Here is a 22,550-nt window from a genome sequence, read left to right as displayed (position 1 = left end):
CAGTACTTCAGTACAAAATGTATTTACTTCAATAGTTTTGGCCTCAGTGCTTCATTTCTCTCCTGCAAGTGGAACCAATGGTTCCCAGTGATCAGATAGCCTCATTTGTCTTCCATACTGAGGATCCTCAACTGCCCAGGATTACTAGCTGTCATCATTTGGTCCCACTATGTGTCAGTGTTTCCCCCTCAGTGCTTCAAGAACCCTGTGTGTTATTGAACTCTGCTGTGTCTCAGTTGATTCCTCCCTCTCCCCTCAAAGTCATTCTGTAACTGCTGGTACCCCTTGAATCTGTTAGCTCCCAGTTCAGATAGTCTAAAGACTTAGAGCTTTATTAGATAGCAAATGATCGTTGTAGCTAATTGTTTGTCCTACTGTTTGGGGAGCATTTCTTTTAAGAACAAATGAAGTTACCTCATAACTGTGGCCTAAAAATAAGGCATAAACATGTCTTTTTTTCCATTGGAGAGTTAAAGGCAGAAAGTCAAACCTGTCATGTCTGGCGATTTTAGAATAAGACTCACACATGGTTCATGCCTTGAATTCCCTCATGATTAGACTGACACCCTGTGTATTTGTGGTACTGTCTGATCCCATCTTCTGGGCTCTACTGGTCATCTTGGTCTGTGGTCTGCCAACTGGCCATGTGGACTATGTTGGAGCGGCTGTGACACAGTACTGCAGGTAGTGTATATCATCCCATGGAGCCTATGTGTGAAACATTCCCCACCAAAAAAAAGAAAAAAAAAATAAATGAGAGTGATGTTCCCCCATCATGTGTTGGAGTGCAGGGGAATGGGAAATAGGAAAGGTCGGGAATTCTGGTCATTGATAACTCATAGGACTAGTACTTTTTTGCCGTGTAAAGATACCGGCAGGTCCTTTGGCTGGCTGGTGAAGAATGGTGTGACTGCCACGTGTTCACAATGGTCAAGTGTCACAACCTTAAGCCACAACATAGTGGCAGTTTGCTACTGACAAAGATTTTTGCCTGTAACGGTCTAAACTAGATGGATTGTGATCCATCTGCAGTGTAGCGACACCATAACAGTAGGACTGAATTTGAAGAGAGTTTATATTCCCTTCCTAAATGCTCTCTAAAGCTGGTATTTACTGTTCTATTTAGTGTTGATCAGTTATGCCAGAGCTAGAAGTATCTATGACTTTTATACATTGCATTTATTATGTTGACAAGATAATTGAAAATCTATAACCATTGTTTTGTAATCAAAAACCTAACACACTCTAGTCCAATTCCATTGTAATTGTTTTAAAAACTTGGAAACTGATGATTCCCCTCTAGCTCTGAATCTGTTTTCCAAAGTAAGCAGATTGTTCAAATAAAGGATCTGTTCAGTTGTACAAAGAAAGCCTTTTTTCTAAGGAAGCTTCTCTAATATTTAGGATCAACACAGTATTAGCTTAGAGCATATGGTTAAAATATTCTGTCCTTTATGCTGCTTTACCTTACTGATGCTTTGTCTTAGGGTTATGTATTTATGCATTCAAGAAACTAAAAGCCTTTGTACCAGAACAGAAACACATTTAACTTTTCTGTTAAAACCTGCAGCAGGTGATAGGTTATCTGCAGATGTATACCATGCAGCTTCAATTTTTTTTTTATTAGGTTACCCTGAAATGTTCAAAATTAATTCCTGGAGTCGGTGTCAGCTAAATTGACGGTGGATCAAAACTGTGAGACAATTTGCTCATTACAGTTCAGGGAGCTGAATCCTCTGTGCAGACAGCTATACCGTTGCTGGAGGGTTCTTGGGCACTTCACCTGCAAGCTCTGCCTTGACAAATGCTGCCATTGTTGGTGAAGCTCATAGGTGGATTTCTGTAAAATAAGCTCATTTTAACCTCCCATCGAAACCACTGCTATGGTTTGGAATTGTTATTTGTTTGGCTGGGTTTGTTTCTTGTCACCCTGTTTAGAGCCTGCGTCACTATGCAACAGCCTGAACTATAAACAATGATGTTAATCCATGAAAAATGAGAAATTAAACCTTGGCAGGATCCTGGTGATCCCTATCTAGATTCATCAGATGAAAGCTTTGGATTTTCTAGCTTTTAGTAAAAGCTTCACAGCACGGAATTCATTTGACTTTTGCTGTCTGACAGTCGGAAATCACTTGCTGACTGAGCTTACTTCATCTTTTAGTGAAAGCAGATAAAAACAGATTTGGGGGGGTGGGGAAACCCCAAACAACAAACCTTTTCCAGACAGTCACTTTGCCATTTCCATTAGCTCATCAGAAATGTTTGAATCCTTCCCTTTTAAGAAAGCTGCTTTCGATACAATATTGTGTATGTAATTTTTTTCTCTTCAGATATTTCCCTTTCGGCTGTTTTCCTAAATTGATGTTGGCTTATATTATCTATGTGAGATCTGAACTGGTGTGTGACAATAACTGGTAAGTCAGAGCAAGTTAGCTATGTAATATAGAGGCTCTGGAGTAAGGCTTTCCAGCACCTATTGGTTGTAACAGCAAACTGTATGAATGTCAGTCTTTGTGCTGTTTAGCTCTGAGGTCAGCTGGAAGACACTATTGCTTGAAAACAGTGATTTAATGGCGGTATGACATACAGCCTTAAAACTAATGGAATACAAAACAGGAAATCAAAACATAGACAATGCTTAAGGAGAATGGGCCACAGATGTAATGCAGTCTGTGTGTGCAGCTGGCACAGCTATCGCAAAATGCTTCTGAAAATAGCTGTCCTTTGGAAAGTCAAGTTTTCATGGTTTAGCTGTGGCTCATTCCCTCCTTTGTGTCAGATGTTAGCAGTTTGGACTGAACTTCTTTTACAAGAAGTGTAGAATAATTCCTAAATCTTAAAATGTTTTAAGGCACAGGTAAAATGGTATAGGGCTTTATTTGCAGATAACCTAGTCAAATCTATGCCAGAATGCTAGCTAACTTAAACTAATGATCCAGCCTACACTAAGTACAATGCGGGGCATCTGTGCATGCATGCTTAAGTTCTTGTATGAATTACGAATAGCTAATAAAAAAGGGCATTTTTAGTTCAGTATGTTATATCTGAAACCCATGCAGGCTGTTTGCGAGGACCTTGCTATAGATAGGAAAGGTGTTTTGGACTTTGTATCAGGTTTAAAGGATACTTCGTAATCCTTCATAAAACACAGCCCCTGGGATCCTTTTCTTGATGTGTTCATCTGTCTCATGTTTATCTTGGATGAGGCTGGTGCCAGCCAGTCTGTGGATGCACATTCATTCTGCTGTTGCAGTGTGGACCATATTCATCCCTGTCAAAATATGGATTCAGTTAGGATCTTTATTCCAGCAGAGAATTTCACCCTTTAACAAAAATATGCTTGGGTGAAATTAAATGGTGGTTCAGAATTTGGTTACGATTTTGTTTGTAAGCTGTGTGTTTTCAGTTTACCTAGGGAGAATGTGCATTTATATAGCAACCATTGTATACCCTTTGTTTATTCTATTTAAAGTGTTACTGGAGAAATATTTTAAGAAATATTTAAGCATTTTAGTAATCTTATTCTTCAACTTGCATCCAAATATGCATGTTTGTTTTAGGGAAGCAACAGGAGTAGCTGCCTGGAAAAATAACAGTGGAACTGTCAGTCCCATACTGTGATGTGCATGTGGTGAAAAGATGACTTTTTTAGGGCTGGCAGATGCACTCTGTTCATTTTACAGGTCATTAAATTTCTCATTATACAAACTCAATCATCTAAGTTTTTAAAATATGATTTAGAATATCCAAAAGATTAGACAGTGTGCAAGATAAATGCAGAAGTTTAAATTTTGAAAGACAAAACATAATTTGAAAAAATGATAGATAAATTTCATTATGATCTTACTATATTATTCTCATTGTCTAGCTACTCTGTATGGAAGTTTACATTCTGACCTTAGGTATCTCACTGCATGTAGAGTAACACAAAATAAAATATTTGTATTTGCCAATCTGCTTAGAGGTTCTGATTACTCTGCATTCAGAGGAGAGAATTAGTAGTAATTTGTGTATTAGGATTTTATCTTTCTTGATGTGGCTAGAAAGCTGCATCCCTTTAAAAAAAGCTTTAAAATGCTGTGATGATGGAAGAGAATTACAGTTACTAAACTTCTCTAACATTTCTTTGCAGGATTTTGTTTTTCCTAGTCACTGAGCCTTAGGAAAGTCTAGTCTAGTGAGTCACTCTGTCTTGTGGGGGGGAAGGGAACAACAAAAAAACACCAAAAACAAACAAACAAAAAAAAACCAACCCACAAAACTTCCTTGCCCCTCCCTGCAATGGATGTAATGTTTGCCAGAAGTTCAAGATCTGCAGATATCAAAAGTGACAACTTTTTTTCCAAAGTGGTAGCTGATAACTATTTGGCCTGAGTAATAACTCACTTAACAGACTGCTTTCCAAGTAAGAAATTTAGCACAGCTCTTCTCCACACAAGTTTTCTTAGGAAAGCCATTGATGGGAGGAAGTGGTGTTTAATCAGCTGAGCTTTTCTGTTCATGTTGGCTTTCCATTATCATCTTCTGCAGAAACGTGAGTCACTGTGATCCCAGAATAACAACATCTGGAGTGCCACTAGTGAGCTGGGAAGCTCACTACTTTCACTTGAAACAGTAGCTCTAACAAGCTCAGGCTCAATCTTTCCCTATGCATTTGACATTTTCTCCCCCTGCGACAGTATTGCTGACCAGCCTTTCCAATACCTTCAGGCTGTTGTTACATGAGGTTTAGATATTGCTCAGCAAAAACAGAGCTATGAAACAGAATACATTAGTTTAAGCATTTTTCCTAAGACTAAGACACTGCTGTTTCACTAGAATGTGTCATAGTCCCACAGCTAATTCTAGATTAACCATATGGATTATCCAGAAATTAGACTCTTGACATATCCCTAAGACTTCTCAGACCTTTAAATAAAGTAGTCTTTCACACTGATTAAGACTATGCTAGACTTTCTAACTTCTTACCAACTGGGTATGTGGGCCAAATAAATTGTCTAGTGCAACAGGGCTTTGGTAGGCATGCGTGTTTATGCGAGTGAATGCTTCTTAGCTTAGTTCTGTTTGATTTACTCAGTCTATAATTGGAGAGGTCCAAGATGGATCTCTTTTGTGCAGTCCCGAATAGGACACCCTCAGTCTTCAGCATAGGAAGAACATCCATTACAGAGAGACCTTTTAAATTTTTACTGTGAAAGTAGTTTGGGTGTGTCCATTCCTTCTACTATGCCAAAGCTAAAGTAAAGCCTAGGATAGAGATGAACATTATTGGCTTATTTTTGTGTCCTGTAAGGATAAAAATACAAGCAAAAATCACCATGGCTATTCCAGTTATTCACAGCTTTTCTCTAGAGCAGAATCATGGTAAAACACATTATAGGATACCCCTTGCAAGCAAACAGGGTCACACCATCTGAAATGACAAATTATAGTGGTTTAGACCTCTGGTTATTGCAATTCTAGCTCTTCAGTTGCCGACACACCATCATCTAAACTTTTCTACTGTCATCTGAGAGTAACCAATTTTAATCATGGAAATGATGACTACGTTTTGTACCACTTTTACTTTGGTACTTTGTAGCAAAATAAATGCTTGTTTGACTGTAAAGTTTGAAGTTTTGCAGGTGCTGTCTGGGAACAACCAGTGTCATAGAGCTCTGGAAGCTAAGACATTTAATCAAATGAACATGATTTTCCATGACATTGCTGTTCTCAGCCTCCATTGGTCCTGCCCAGCCTCTTTAAGAACTGTTTCTGAAAAATCACCTTGTCCTTATATGTAGGGCATGAGCCACTTCTGGGTCTGGCTGGCCAGAGATGGGAGCTCAGTCCGCTGTGAGGCTTCTAGCAAATCATTGTTCACATCAGAAGGCTTTCAGACTTGGTCTGGCCTTGTCTGTGTGGGGAAAAAATAAGTATACCTCATCAGGTTGAGATGTTCTAGAAATAAGTGCGGGGTAGACACAAAGGTAGCTCATATAGGAACTTAACATCCAATAATTTGACTCTAAGTACCAGGAAAATTCTCTAAGCCCTTTCTGCCTTTTTTTTTTTTTAAATCAAATACAGGTGGATACAATGAATTCTGATAAACCTTGCTGACATAAGCTATCAAGTGTTCTGAAGCATGATTAAAGCAAAATCACCCACATAAAGCTGAAAATTTTGAATGCAACCTTCTTGCATGAAAGTTTTTCTGAAAAGTTATGAAAGTAATTGTCTTGGAGCTTGAGATAGAAGTTATTGGACTGATCCACTGTGTGTTTTGTCTACAAGGCAAAGCTGGGCTTGCTTATACATCCTCAATTCCTTCCAGAGGTGAATTTAACCATAATTAGTTGTTCCTTCTACCAATAGTTTTCCTATCATTATGCGAACTAAAAAGACTTTTCTTTCCAAGTTCTGAGATCTAGTTTGTTTGAAATAATGTCCTTCAGAAAGAAGAGCCAACTTTTTCTTTCTTGTGAGTCTGGCATACTTGGCCAGCTGTTGTTTGAGAAAATTGTGCCGGGAAGCCTGTCATTATATTTTTTATTGTGTTTTTCTTTGTTGTTGAGGTTTAAAATGAATTTAGATCTTATGAAAAATGCTTGCCTAACAGTCTTTGCAGAATAGGATTTTCTGTTTAATGACAAAACTAGTAGAAGTGGTGGGTGTTTGCTCTCACGACCTCTCAGAGAACATATTTTGGTGGGAAAGGATGCAGTGATGATAATGGTTTTGGCCCCAAATCCATTTATTTGCTATATGGGTTACAGCAAATTACAAGAAAAAAGGCTCCAAAGCCAGTTTCTTTTACCTCGGGCCATATAGCGTTGTCTGCATTGTCTGCATTATGCTGTTACTTGAATCTTTTTCCATTGTAGGTCTGACAGTGACAGAAGTAGCTCATCTTTCTGAGTTTGTTTTTTTTTCTGGGCCAGTGGTGATTTTTAGTAGAAGTCAGATCTGTTCTATTGAAAAAGTAAATAACTTCTTAGGCATATCTGCACTTCAGTTACACCTAATCAAAAGCTAAGAGACATGTATTCCTGTGGGGAAAACTTGTGTTGTAATATTGAATTTTCAATAATACTGAAATTCTAGCTAACGTGACTGTGGTTTTAGAGAAAAAAGGCACTTCGTTTGATGGATTGGTCCTTTGTCACCATCCTGTCTTTTCTGTCTACTGTGTAGAGGTTACACATAATCAGTGTTGGTGGGTTGGAGTTATACCCCTGTGTGAAGGACTTGGGCTGTGCATGAGTTTAAGGTACAAGCTAGGCAGAAGAGGAAGAAGGAATTAGTTATTGCTAGGGAAAGAGTGTATCTCAAAAAGACAGTTTAGTATTTAAAAACCAGTGAGATATTGCCATCTTCCTAAATCGCCTCATTTTTTTACCTTTTTTGACTATTTGTTTTTAAGGCCGCTATTTTTGCTAATTCAAATTGTACTTCTGTGAAACTTTTATTTAAGCTATTCAGACAGCACAGGGTAGTGTGAAGATTATTACACAATAGTGTACTTTGTCTCAGACTCCTGAGCCAGTTTAGCGTTTTGCAGTCCTTTGCCGTTGCCAGCTGAAGTAACTCCTGACTATGAGGTCCTGTGAGAAAGAAACAGAACATACTAGAAAAATCAGTGCTTAGCTTCAGGCTACCTTGGTGCTGTGAAATTTAATTTTCTGCTAGGCAATAGAATCTAATCTCACACTAAGATAAACTTGGCTCTGCTGTGGAGCAGGGCAAAGCAGATGATCACGGTCAGGGACCTTGTGGGGAGTTTGCGAACTGGTCAGTTAGGCCAGTCATCTTGGCATATTTGCCGTGAGTCTAGATGCAGAATTCTGGAGGTGAAAAATGTCTGCTCTGCTTCCCTACAAGAACAAAATCCAAGCAAAGGTCACATCAGGGTAAAATTACTTTTACTCAGCCCATAAAATAAACAGATTGTCCTGCTCACATATAAATGCCAAGGCTTTTAAAGGACCCATTTGAATATCTGAATATCTTAAGGTCCATGAGGAGTTGCAGTAAGACAGAAGGAGGTAGAGGGCAAGATGTCAACAGCACATCGAAAATCCACTTTACCTTCAGTGCTCAGCAGCCACATGAAGAACAGCTGTGGAATGTTAAACTAAAACATGATTGAAAAGAAAGGAGGAGGTTCAGAAATTTGCCTCCTTTGATGTTCTTCAGTGACAGTGACAAATCCTCTAAGATTCAGATCGACTGTGGGAGGCGATCTGGGGCTTCCAGACTAAGATGTAAGCTTTTGGCTTCAGAGACCTACTTTCAATACCCTGCCCTTCCTGTATATGTTGTGTGTGACCAGGGACAAGCCACTTACCTTGTTCTACCTTCATATATACAAGGAGGATAAGACCACACTCCTGCTTGACAAGAATGTTGCGAGGACTAATGTCTTAAAGGGTGTAAACTGCTCAACTGCTATAGTAATGGGGACCATGTAAGTATTATAGGTAGGCTTTGGAGTCTTCATGGCTACTGGAAACCATTGTAGCCTCTGTAGTCCCTTCACCTCTGCCTAGTCAGAAGACTAGGGCCCATCCATTGCACTCAGAGGCAGCTGTGCTTAGCTACACATCTGTGACCTCCAGGTGTGAGTATTACTACTCATATCTGGGAATGAAGCCAAAGAAGAGGTAAAACCTTGCTCCATTAAGACACTGACAAGAATAACTGCTGTGTCTTAACAAAATTAAATAGTAAATAATTCCTACACTGATGTTTAGTAAACAAAGACCAGCATGGGAGAAACCATGGAAGTACAGAGGGAAACAGGAGGTCTTGGGTTTTTTGGCTGGTGTTTTTTTTTCTGATACTTGAGTAATGACAGGACAATTTTTGAAAATCAAATGCAGTAAAGAGTTAAAAATCTTCACAGCTGAGAACAGGGTGCAGTGGCCAAAACTGACCATTAACTTCTGTGTGCACTGCTTGTTTATTGAGCTAATATCACTCACTCTCTTTATTTTTTTCTCCTGTGAGAGAGAAGTGCTTTGATTGTTTTTAACATGGCTGTGTTTTAGTTTTGTGGTAATTTTCAACTTTGGTGTTCTTTGTCCTCTACCAGGTGGCAGCCATCATGCTTTTATTCCATGGTGTATATGGATTTGGTCAAAAGTAATTAAAGAGATAATTTGTTCTCAATTACATTTCCTTGAATTTCCTGAGGCTGGTAACTCTGCTCTCCAGCTGTGTCTTCCCCCAACTCCTTCTCAAATTAACTTTGTTCTCACTATGAAATAAAACAGAATAGCATGTTCTTGTTTTGTTTGTTCCTTTTGGATTGAATAGAGACTCTGTGCTGTAGCAGATATTGATCTCATAATTTTATTAGGTACTCCTGCCTTGGTTCATGAACTTTCATGTTTTTAGCATAGCATTCCAATAAGAAATCCTGTGTTAGACTAGCAGAAGAAAGAAGCTGATTTTCTGAGAGATTACTGTAGATGTTTCTGCTTTCTGAGTGTCCTTTGTGCCTAAAGGGTTCTTTTCAGCACTTTTGTAATCCATTTTAAACTCTACTAAATGCAAGGAGGAAGTGAGCACTGTTGTGGTGCAAAAGGGTTTTCTTTTTTCAGTTTAACACAGGTTACATTGATTTTCAGTAGAATGGATTTTTGTCAATCCGAAATGTCTTTGGGACATTTGGTCTTCTGGAATAAGGTTTGAGGACAACATTGGTAATTCTGACTTTACTAAGGGAAAATATCTAGAAAACATTAGCTAAGGCTGAGTAATATTTTCATTGCCAGTACACAACCAAATGTGAGAATAAAAGGCTTTGGGTGCTGCATATACCTAAATTACTGGCATGTTGCCCAGAGACTGAGTGAATGATAGTAACAGAAGACAGACATCTAAGCAGCTTGAAGAGACATGTCATACAGCAGAGATAGGGTTTGGTTTTTTTTTTTGCTTGATTGTTTGCATTGACTTCCAAGGACACAATTCAAAATTTTCAAATCTCACATTTTTCAAATGATCTTAATGAAAAGAGTTTATGGAACTGTAAAGATGGTGGCTTAAGTAAGGTAGTTGCTTAAGGGGTTAAAAGTAACTGTAGGGTAAATGCACTGACAACAATGGTATTACAACTGAGATTAATTAGATCCAATTATTTTACAAAACTTACCAAACTTATGATGATTAGGTAAATATTCTTTGGAGACAAGAAAATGAAAAAAAGGATTTTCCCAAGAAACATGGTAAACAGAGGGAAATCGATGGAATAAACAATACCAAGATATTTGAGCTGGTTTTGTCATGAAAACAGCAGTCCTTCTGTATGTATGCTTTCCATCACTATAATATCTGAATACTTATAAATATTAATGAAAGAGAAGTGTTATTTTTCCCCTTTCAGATGCAGGGAGTTGGGGCACAATGAGCTGTGGAGTTTGTACTAAAATTGATTGTAGTAAAAAAAAAAAAAGGTTTCTGCTGGCTGGGATAAGGTGTTAAATGTTTTATTTAGGATGTCAGAGGAAATTTCTGACAGAGGTGCAAGTGAATCTGCTAATTCCAAATCTCATTCTCATACTTTCAGTAGCGGACAACGCTTCTCACTTTTCAGCTGCCTCATTCCATTTTCCTGATATGTCTATATTGACGGTAATGTGTTCACTGGAGCGCAGAAGGAGATCTATCAGGACTGGAACTCCCTCGCTCATTAAAACTACCCATGGCAAAACAGTGGGATGAGTGCCCCTTTCCATCGGCGTCAGGACCCTGGTCAGAAGACCAGGGACTAAGGAATGGCAGCTGCTCTTATCAAGTTCTCCCCTTGCCCACAGAGATTCTCAATTGCAAAGTGCTTTGCATTATTGATATGGTACAGCACAACCTTAACAAATTGGGTATCTTGTCTTTGATGCTGATATATATTTATATCTGCAGATCTGGTTGTGGCAATTTTTTTTTTAAAGCTGAAGCACTAAAATAGCATTACTCTTTAAAAAAGAAATAATCCTAATTTTCTGCAATATATTTTTAGTGAAGTCCTTTGCCTCACAGTCTTTTCTATTTAATTGAAAATTCTCTTTTGGTCTTGATGTCTGTTCCATGTTCCCACATTCCAGGAAAAGGGCAGAAAGGGTGAGTATTGAGCAGCAGCAGCAAAAGAAGAAATAGGGTAAAATAAAAAATCCTGAGTACTTGGCTAGAATACTGCCCTTATAATTAGACATTTAGAATCTCACCTGCAGAACAGCAGTAGTCATCTATATGCAGTGCTTCACAAAAGCTTTCTAAACATTTTTGTAAAATTAAAAAATATATTTCACCAGGTCGATCTTGCATTTGGATGACTAAGTGTTGGCTTGTGATGAGGCTGTGCTGATTTATTTTCATCAAAACACATTCACAGTTTGCAAATGCAACCACAATGCTCCTATTTGAGTGATATATTAGAAGGAAGAAGAGTGCAATAGGTATGTCAATCTGCTATTTTTAACAACAACATATAAACTTAATGAGTTACCCAGAATGAGAGAGAAAAAAAAACCCTCAGAAATTGCCAAGAGACAGGTTTTCACCAGCTCCCACAAACAATTTTAAGATGAACAACCTAAAAGAATGTTTATTGTACCTCTACTCTCCATCTATAGATGGCATACACAGCACCAACCAGGCTATTTCCACAATAAGATTTGGAGAAGAAAGTTGGAAATTTTCAAAACTTTCAGAAAGACAGCTACAAAGATGACAGGTGCATGAAATGGAGAGAGTGCCTAACAAAAGGATTTGTCGGAGTTGAACAATTTTTTATTTCCAGAATTTTTTCGAAGAGAAAGTGGAAATATTTGAGAATTGTTAGGATAAAATCTAGAGAGTCTGCAGGTGGTGTTTTGCGACTGAAGCAAGCAATTCAAAAGGATTTGTTCATCCCAAAATACTTTAAGAGCCGTCAGTTCTCTTTCTAAAGATGAAGAGGACAGGCAAAGAGCCGCCTAAGGCAGTAAGCAGGAATGCCAGGGCTTCCCGTGTGCCATTAGCCACCCGCGACGGCACTGGCAGAGGACACCTCCAGGTCTGCAGGAGCTATAGACGATCAGGTGGCATCGAGCTCCACCTACTGCAGTATTGCTGTACTTCATTTCGCCGAGCGCTGCTCGATGGGATCTCAAAAAAATTAGGGTGGTAATTTTCATGGAAAACTTTGGGGTCATTTCCTCATGTAATCTCACTTTAAGATGATGTTTCATATATCAGTTTATGGGCTTTTCTTTGTTTTTTAAATTATTTTCTTACATATGGAGTTGTATGAGATTTTGTTACTTCACTATAATGAAAGCAGGAAATGATCACTGAAACAGGCCTTTTGATGGTTTAAAAGCAAATTAGCTGAACTGATGATGAAAGTCTTAGTAACTTGGAAACACTAAAAAAACCAACACCCAAACTCAAAGATTGTTCAGATTGTCATGATAATATATGGTTGAGTTGAACAAATTAGACATACTAATATTGTTTTCTCTGTTTTTTATATCTGCACTGCAAATTAAAAAGATAAGAGTTCTGCTGTTCTATAATGATGTACTGTTACAGTTTTAAGATCAGATTGCACCTTTTCAGTACATGACATTGTAATGAAAGATAATGCTGTAGAAAAGGAAGCTATTCCCTTCTCCCTTCCATGATAAGGCTGGTTGAATCACATGTGCCTACGTGATACCTCCCTCCCTGAGCAACTGTGCAAAGGTCAGGTAGGTTCACAGCTCTCTTTCCTTTCCTTGTGAACTGGCAGAGCTGACTGGCCAGAGGTAGGATGCAAGGAAATGTTGCACCTGCGAAAACATTTCTTCAGTGCTCTGTGGCATTAGACACTTGCAGCGAATATGGCTAAATGGCTCCAGGCCCTAGACTGGTGCTTTCAAACCCTCAAAATCTTAGGGCTACATTCCACTGCCCTTCCTTCCCTTGAGTAGTAAGTTATTCTGAGACTCTCAATCCTTTTTAATCATGTCATTCAAGGTATCACCAGCTGTAAAAGCAATGGTACCTGGCTGTTGTCAACATTTTGTTGCTTCTCGGGGGGGGGAGGGGGAAGTCAGGAGTAAAGCAGCCTGGAAATTCTGCTGAGTGCGAGATGCTTCTGCTCCAAGTCCGAATCAGATTTCCTGTAGCTTTCTTTTTAAATACAGGTAATGTGTGCAATTTAAAAGAAAAAAGAGTCCCACCAGCATCAGGTTACTTCATGCATAGCATGATACTTCCATAGCAGAAGTGATGAGAAAATTGACACAAGTTTGTAGTTTTTGGTTTTGTTGCTTATTGTGCTACGGGGTGATGCCATGGTGGTTAGCATTACAGATTGCAAATAGACATGCAGTGTGGAGAAGATAGCCACATGGAAACAATAACAGAAGAGGAGGAAGAAGAAAGATGTCTAAATACTTAGAATTTCTTGGATTTTTCATTGTACTCTTAAAAAAAAGTGTGCCCTGATACAAGTTAAATATTGCCCAAAATATGAAAACTTTTCCAATTTTAAAATCAAACTGCTTCGGAACCAGCTTCTGTGAAGGTGCTTTACCTACCAAGTGTTTTGTTCCATCCATCTGGCACCTTTCTACCTTTAAGAGTACTCTGAAATTTAGAAGGGTAAATCAGAGGAAATAAATAATGCTGAAAGACAATTACATATGTTCTGGATAGATTATTTGTGCTCATGAATACAGAGGAATGTAGTTACAAATTTCAGATGTCTTATGCTGGAATTTTATTTTTTTTTAAAGGGTTTTGCTTGGCAACTAATTTCTATAATCCAGTCTACTTTTGAAAGCCTGTTTTTACAGATAGACATTTAGTATTCAGAATCTGCTTATTACTACAAATGGTTAAAATAAATAACTTTGATCACTGGGCAAAAATTTACAAATATTGATGATTAAATTTATATAATGACAAAGACTTAATTTTTATTTTCCCTAAAGTTCAGTGTAACAGACTCTCAATACTTAACACATACTCAACCCCAGTGATTTCCACTGATGAGCATTTCCTGTAGGTGAAGTGTGGGTGCCCGCTCAGGATGTGAAATGATTCTTCTCTTGTTCAGTGTGTGAATGTGGTTTTTCTCAGTCACTGAGGTGGGCTCTCAGGTACGTTGGTAGCCCTCTGTAAGGCAAATTTTGCCATTCGATGGCCAGCAGCAGAGACAGACTGCAAATTGACAGCCTTGGTCAAGTGCACCCTGGCTGCATGAAACAGTGGAGCCTTCAGACTTCTCTTTGACATTTCAGTAGTTCCTCCTTATACTCTGGCTGCAGACAATTTTATTTCCATTCCAGCTGCTTTGCTCTTAGTACCGTTTCTGGGTTTGGGTTTGCTTCCCCTCCCCTAGTTTTCTACTTGTTTGTGGGCTTGTTTGCAGTTCTCCAGCGAGTGAAGATACTTACACTTTGAACCTTTGTTCTGCTGAAATGTTACATAGGAACATAAACTTGGAAAGAATTTTGTGCCTTCTCATGAAGATTCCAACAAGCAAAATGATATGCTCTTAAGTTTTTTTTAAGATACCTGAATACTTCCAGGCTGTGCCCTGTTGTGCAAAAGCAATACAGCATAGCAACTATTTCATCTCCAGCTCTGAGTCTGCTGTGCAGCCTTTTTTTGTACATCAGCTGTACCCTGACTGTATGGATGTGACTTGCTAGGGCCCCCAGCTTTTGCTTTGCTTTGCTTGAAATCAATAAATGAGCTCTTTGATCTGAAACTAGTGCAGAAAGGAATTACTGTTTTCATATCCTTTTAGCCTGAGCACCATACACTGCTGAGTGATATGAAGTCTTTTAATAATCTACCTATACAATTTATTTTAATAGGAGGGAATATGTCTTCCTTCCGCTTGAATAAACTGATGGTTGAAGGAGTTCTAAAAATGTGCTGGTGTTTGACTTCAGGGCTTTTTATGAGTCTGTGCCTTCCTTGTGGGTGAAAGCACAGACCCAAGAATAGTGGTCTATCACAGTGTATATCTTCAGGGAAGAGCAATTACAGGTGAATAATTTCCTGTTCCTGGTTTTGGAAATTGGGTTTTCTTTTTGTTGGACACAGTAGTCTATATACCAGTCTTCCAAGAGAAAAGTTATGTTCTCTAAGCATTTAAGCATAGTGATTTACAAAGCCGGTATGCATTTTGCACTGTAGCTTGTCAGCAGGTACTTTGTATCAGAATCTATTTGCGCAACGAAGTTACTTAGTGACATTTTAAGTTTTTTCTACAATAGACTAGCTGTTATTTTTGCTTTAGTTTGCATCCCTCTAGAAAAATGTATTTGCACCTCTTAATTTTGAAAATTATGATCTGCTAAAGTACAGGTAACTAGCAATATTTCAAATATGGTTACATGGGTTTTGTTCATTTTTTTTTAGGAACCAGTGAAAAAAGATGTGCAGGAAAAACCACCCAAAGAAGTGGCTGAGATTACTAAAAAGTACTCTTTCAACCCAGAGGTGAGCCTACTGGAGAAGTTCTGATTCAAGATGGAGTTAAAGAAGACAACAGACAAACGTAATGTTTTAATTATTTGTATAGATATCTGTTTGCTGAATTCTAGGTTTAAAGCCTTCCTGTACAGAAGGAACCAGCTTTTTGCTGAATGATGAACATCTCGTAGGTTTTCTCTGGTAAAACTCCTCCTGAAGGTATCAGGAAAAAAAACAACAACCTGAGATGTAGGGTTCTATTGTAATTTGGTAAAAACAGTGTTCTGAAAATTCATTTTAGCTGTGTTAGTTATCCCATGCATCAATTCTGGAAGACTGACCTTTAAATTATATTGCAGTTTAGCACAGAAGTGGCTAATACATTCAAAATTACTTTTTATTTCAAAAATTATTGTTTTTATTGAAGTACATAGGTCAATATTGCACATCCTTAAATCTCAAAAACCTGAAGATGAAAGGGCTGTTCCTATGGGTGTTATGTAGAGCTGCACAGATTAACAGTTGTTGAAGATCTAGCCTATATCCCTTTTTTTCAGCCTTTGCCTGGTGTGACCTTAACCTCCAATTTTAAATGCTGAAAGGCTCGTAGATAATTTTACTTAAATGCCACTTTCGGTCAGCACAGAACAGTGACTGTGGTGAGTCTGTTCTGATTCATCCCAGACCACCCAAGTGTACTTTCTCTTTGATGTCTACTTAGGCCTGTCATGCAACAACGCAGAGTTACAGTGTAGTCTGTGGCTATCTATCCCAATGCAATTCAGGCCTTTTAAACAGAAATAAAATGTTGGAATTAAAACACATTTTAATTTCTCTGTATGCAATTAATTTGACTGAATTTTATTTCAGAATACAGCAAAAAGATTTAATTTTTCATCATAAGTTGTCTTTGTTACCTTATTTAAAATCTGATCCATCTCCTTTCTCTTTAGAACAAAACTGAATGCCAGGCAGCTGATTTGATCATAAGTTTTTTTATAAAAGAAGGATAAAATGTAAATGAAAGAGAAATGAGGATACATTTGCAATTATATGAAAACTGACAACTAACCTAATGATTTTTAAATTCTTTTTCAAAGCTTTTCTTTGAGGAAGCAAGCACAAGTGTTAGCCTGACTTCAGCATCCAGCAATTTCTCACCTATCACAACGCAATATTCAATTCCCTTTTTTATCTAACTCAAATCAGTCAATGAGGTGTTTCAGATTTGTTGGAAGCTAACAAAGTTGAAAAGTAAGGTGTGCTGTGGAAGTCCTGCTAAATGGTGCAGCTGTGCCAGCTGTTATACTGCCAGAAGCACTCTGGCTTGAATACCAGGAACATTCCACCAACACATTTATCGTTTTTTCTCTCTTCACTTCTCATTTACAATTATTATTTTTATCTCTGACTCAAAAGGTGAGATTTTTTGTTTGCACTTCTCAGCATGTTCTCTTAAAGTTAAAAACATACTAAGAAAGGGTGAAGCTTAATTGTATCATAGCTGCTGTCCATACAGAGCATCATTTGTTTCAGCAATCAAAAACAGTAGAGATGCGCATAAAGATTTGAAATAAGAGTTGCAGCCTCTCTTGAGTAGGTGAGCATTTTCTCTACAGATCCAACTGAGATTGTAGAATCATTGAATCATTAAGATTGGAAAAGACCTCTAAGATCATCAAGTCCAACCGTCACCCAACACCCCCAGACCTCCTAAACCATGTCCCCAGGCATGGTGACTCCCCCACCTCTCTGGGCAGCCTGGTCCAAGCCCTGACCACTCTTGCAGAAAAGACATTGTCCCTAATATCCAACCTAAACCTCTCCTGATGCAACCTGAGACCATCTCCTCTCGTCCTATTGCTTTTCCTTGGGAGAAGAGACCAACTCCCACCTCACTACAACCTCCTTTCAGGCAGCTGCAGAGAGCAAGAAGGGCTCCCCTCAGCCCCCCCTTCTCCAGGCTAAACCCCCCCAGCCCCCTCAGCCGCTCCCCAGCACACTTGTGCTCCAGACCCTGCCCCAGCCCCGCTGCTCTTCTCTGGACACGCTCCAGCACCCCAGTGTCCTTGTAGTGAGGGGCCCAAACCTGAACACAGTATTTGGAGATCTGTAATATCCTATTGCATACTTTCCCGGGTGCATAATAAAGGATCTCCTTTATTTCCTTTACTGGGAATGCACAGAACTGCCTCAAAGAATACCTTAGGCTGCACCTTAGTCTCTGCACACCAGCACTATGCCTCCCAATGGATAGCAATTTAGCTGTGCTCTTTTTGCACACTGAGCACTGCCTCAGCTGCATATGTTATTACCTAACACATATAAAACCATTGCACATGCACAGCATGCAATCATAATTCTATGAAATTGATGCAGCTGTTCTCTGGAAACCCCAGGGGTACTTACAAGCCAGGGCTAGTTCAACAACAAATACAAGCTTTCGTCTCCCATGTATTTTAGTTCCATAGCTGCTCAGAAGAAAGAAGTGTTGGAGGCATTTGAACAATTGACTAAGTAGGTGATTTTAATTCCCATATGTAAAATTGCTGACCTGGTTAGTATATTCTTAAAAAGTAAGAGAGAGATAAAATAATAAAACTGTTATGTTCTATCATCCAAAGTCAGCTCTGTGTTGGAGCTTTTCTTATTGTTTTGGTTTTTACAAATGTCCATCTCATAACAAGGAGTCTGAAAATTTTTCTGCGTTAGGACTTTTAACAGTTTTCTCTCCTATACATACTTTTTGTAGTTTCTTAATGCATAGGTACTCACAGCAGTCATTCCTTAAGTCTAGGTCATTGAACAATCTGTTCTTCCTGTCTCATAGTTTAATGAAGCTCAGGGGTGCTTATATGTCTGTAAGATCTCTGTAAAACTTGACGTCAGGCAGTGAGGTGAAAGCTGTTGGAACATATGTACACATGGGCATGTGCAGAGGTATCACGTAAGACTTGTTTACATGCTTTTGAAATGACACAGTGCTGTCCCAGATGATGACCAACTCAGATGATGACCAACTCAGATGATGACCAACTCAGATGATGACCAACTCAGATGATGTTTGGTGATTAAAACTGGACCCTGAGACTGCACATACCTTCTCTATGCTAAGCTCTTTTTAATTAATACCATAATATTTATTTTCAGTTTGATCACTTCCAGTCTGATCCACTGGAACCAGTGAAGAGGCTCCCCCCACTCAGAGAACCAGGAAAGGAGCTGAGGACTCTCCATAAGGCTCTAGCTCACTCAAGGTAAGGGAATCCAGCACACACAGAGATGGGTCAGTCAAGGTAAAACGATTCTCTGGTTCTGGAGTGGCAGCAGTTGGGTTATAGGCAAAATAATCAATTGTACTAACAGCTTAGAAAAGATGGTTTGCAGTTCTTCCTTTATAGGCTTCATGTACGTTCAAAATGTTGCCAGTGCTGCATAAGGAATGACTGTTTGATAGCTCTATCAATACTGTATTGTTTGTGTTCTTTATAAAAAGTTGCTTGTTACTCATTTGCAGTCTTTTGTGTGATGTGGTGGTGTGCCAAGATGAAGTAGTCAAAAATGAGCCAGTAAAGTGGTAAAAAATGAGCAATGTTAGGACATATAATGTCCATTATGTGATGGAAAAATGTAGTGAAAATATCTACTGCTATTATAGAAATATCTCCATAGCCTCATTGGAATATACCAACTTAAGTCTTGGGAAGATGCTGACGTGGAAGGAATAAATTCTTGTGTCCTTTACCTGATGGATAGTGAGCTGTTATAACAGGACATGGATTTGGGATCCTGTGTACCTTCTAACCAGCTGGGTTTGGACAGCAAGTGTTATTTGTTTTACAGGACTGACCATAGGAAGTTGCTGGGTATGCATGCTTTTCCTGGAAAGCATATTCTGTTGCCATGAGACACAATAAACTTCTGTCCTAGCAGGGTTGTTCTTATGGTCTGATTTGGAAAAAAAAAAAACAAAACCCAACCAGAAAAACCCCACAAACAAACCACAAAACCAAGAAACCAAACCTAAAACAAAACACCAAACCAAACAAAAACCGGGGAGGCCTATTGGGAATAGACTTTAGCAAAGAGTACTCTCAGATTTAGGCACTCATACTCTTAAATGTACTTAGGCTGTGTTGTCAGTCATGTTTCACCGTTGTCACTGCAGGTGGTGCTTAAGTTGACAAGATTGAGGCTTCAGTATGCTTTTCTGTTGCAAGACATTCTGATTGCACTCCAGACTTGCCTACAGAGACCATTCACTCTATTTGCTCAGTATTAGCTTAAACACTTGCTAAACTGCAAAATAAGCCTTGCAGTAGGTGGCTCTAGGGTTTTCTAAATTTTCCTGGCACCTCCTAGCTTTCTTGATGTGAGTGTTACCCTAAGAAATGAGATACATTTGCAACTGAAACAGCAAGCAGTGGTACAAAGGGATGATTTGCATCTGGCAAGGTTTAGTTACAGCCTGCTGCAAATAAAACTGACAAATCACCCCTGCCAGCCCCAGCAGGGTACAGCTTACACACGGGTTTTACAAGGTTTCTAGACTTTAAGTCTTTGAAGGGCATTCACTACATAAAAATAGCTGAATTAAAGCAGCAGTAAGACAGACATCTATATAAAAACTTAATTATTAAGTTAAATCTAAGCAAATATGGCAGTCGAGAACACATGGTATTGTATCAGCGTAATATGTTGAACACAGCTTAGACTCTTGTGTTGTTTGAAGTCAACTGTGTAAAAGTGAAGGAAGTTAAAGAGTAGTAGCTTCTTTGCATGTACTACCGTAGAGGAATCAGAACCTTACATTTCACAATAATGTAGTGTTTTTAAATATTGCCAAATTTTTACGTCAGAGCAATTTCTAAATGTTATACTAGTTACTTGTGATAGCATTAAATTTCACATTCTTCCCTTTTATCCTTCTCTGCCCCCATTATTTTTATTATTCACTTACTCTGTTAATTCACTTTTAGTGAATTTTCACTTGATAAACTTGGCTGAAAATAGGAATAATCTGTAAACAAAATAATAAATGCTATGTACTTTGAAGGTTGGATAAGCCGTTTTAGTAAAGCATGACTTGTTTTTGCCATAAATGCACTGTTAGTTATGTTTGACTGACTCTGTTCATTGTTCATTGCTTACTTTCAATGGGATTGTCTCCTTGAGGTCAAGTTCTTTTGATCATAACCTGCCAAAGATCAGTTTACTTTTTGATATATGAATTGCAGATGCTTGGAGCTTGCTTTTAGTTGCCTTTTCTTAATTTTCAAATGAGTATGGCAAAAAATACTTGCAAATGTTCTGTGTGATGAAAATTACCATCACCGCTGGTACTAAAAGGCTTGATTTAAAAAAAAAAAAATTAACAAATCTATTTGTAGACATTTGGATGAAGCAAGCTCATTTCATTACAATTTACACTTCGAACAAAGAAAGTGTCATTTTGTTAGTAGGTTAACATGAGAGGGTCTTGATTTGATACTTGTTGGGAAATTTGCTTTTGAAACGCCATTAGGAGTTCCATGGCGTTTCTGTGTACCTTGGCCAACGTTTAGGGTCAGCTGAGCTTTTCTACAGCATTGAAATTGTCTCCCATTCAGTAGACTGAGTGAGTTTCTAAACCTGTAGCTGTAGAAACATTTGAAATTGTTTGATTTTATAGAAATCTAGATCATATTCAAGGTTATAGTGAGTAACGGTGATATAGGACTGCTTTTGTAGAAGGTGGTGGTTTGGGCCTTTTGTGTGAGGGACTAAATCTGAAGGATTCAGTGGCATGAAAAGCCATGCTTTTCAAAGTTAGCTCTCTTTTTCATGTGCTAAACAGTGCCATGTAGGATAACAATGGTACAAACTGAAGCTGGACATGACTTGTCCATACCAGAAGGGAAAAAAGCAGATTGCATCTCTACAAAGTATGTTTTTTCTGCTCTCTGTTTCTGAGTATTACAGCATTGTCTTGAGTCCTATATGGGGAGGTCAGAAATGGGGGGAGGGGGGGAGACACGTGTTAGGATCTCGATCCTAACTCTTGGCTGAGCAGCTAATTCTTTATGTACCTTTGTGCAAATCACTTGACCCCTCTGCAGCTCTGTCAAGTAACTTGTAAATTGGGATTGGAAGCTAGGCAATGTATCTGAACTAAACTCACTGCATAAATATATGGCCTTTAAATTGCCATGGATGGCAGACTGTGAATGAAGGTTGCTTTTGTTACTGAAAGCAAAATTTTTTAACATATAGGGCATATTTTTTTCTTACCATTTTCATTTAAATTACTTTTTAAATTTTTTATCTTATTACCATTAACTTATGCTTTTAGGGATGTTAGTTTGACAAATCTTACAATGCCTAGCACTCAAGTACATGCAAGCATTGTCTTATTCATCTCAGTAGCACTGTTACCTATTAGGTGGATAAATATTATTACTTTCATAGATAAATTATGAAAGTCAAATTGGGAATGTAAGATTAATTGTCACTGGAACAGCTACAATTGGAATTTGGGTGTCACGGGTAAGTACATGCCTTAATTATTCTTCTAGACTTCTGTGATGCCTCTGTTTCTCTGATTTTTATTTTTATTTTCAAAATTGGCCTACTAAATTAGAAGCCCCAGGGAAAGAATTTTAAGCGATCCAGCCCATTACTCTGGGTGAGTGCAATTGTTTCCTCTAACAGATGAAGCGTTTAGTCTAACCTACTTTTAACTTTACACTTCTGTTTCCTGCACCACATTATGATAAATGCAGATTTGCCTTCCACCGAGTTTTTAATGGTAAGGCAATCTGCAAAATTACCTTAAATGTAGTTTATTTTTTTTTAAATTATGTGAATGGTTTTGATCCTAATGTGCTTTGAAGTCATATCTTTTCTCTGAGTGATTAAAACCCAGATTTTAGCCTTTCATCCCTTCTCACCTCCAGAAGCCAATACAGCTAAAGGGACAAACAAGAGTATATTAATTTATGTACATTATTGGCCAAATTGTCTGTTACATCCCAATCAGTTGTACCTGCACTGCACCCGCAGAGGATAGTGATGTTGTGCAATTGATCTCAAATATCCAATTTGGCTTGCAGAATCCTTTTTACTGCTGA

The 22,550-nt window shown here is 38.4% G+C and overlaps 1 protein-coding gene across 1 annotated transcript in view; it reads left to right on the top strand.

The window, feature by feature from the left end:
- The window catches only part of CCDC60 (coiled-coil domain containing 60), a 67,663-nt gene that overhangs the window by 10,451 nt on the left and 34,662 nt on the right, over positions 1 to 22,550 (top strand). Inside the window, exons 2-3 of the mRNA XM_064466682.1 lie at positions 15,388 to 15,468; positions 18,592 to 18,698. Coding sequence (XP_064322752.1) covers positions 15,388 to 15,468; positions 18,592 to 18,698 — 188 coding nt within the window. The remainder of the gene's footprint in view (positions 1 to 15,387; positions 15,469 to 18,591; positions 18,699 to 22,550) is intronic.

Source organism: Phalacrocorax carbo, chromosome 15 (assembly GCF_963921805.1).
Source record: "Phalacrocorax carbo chromosome 15, bPhaCar2.1, whole genome shotgun sequence".
Taxonomy (NCBI): Eukaryota; Metazoa; Chordata; class Aves; order Suliformes; family Phalacrocoracidae; genus Phalacrocorax; species Phalacrocorax carbo.
This window is presented reverse-complemented; position numbering and strand designations above follow the sequence as displayed.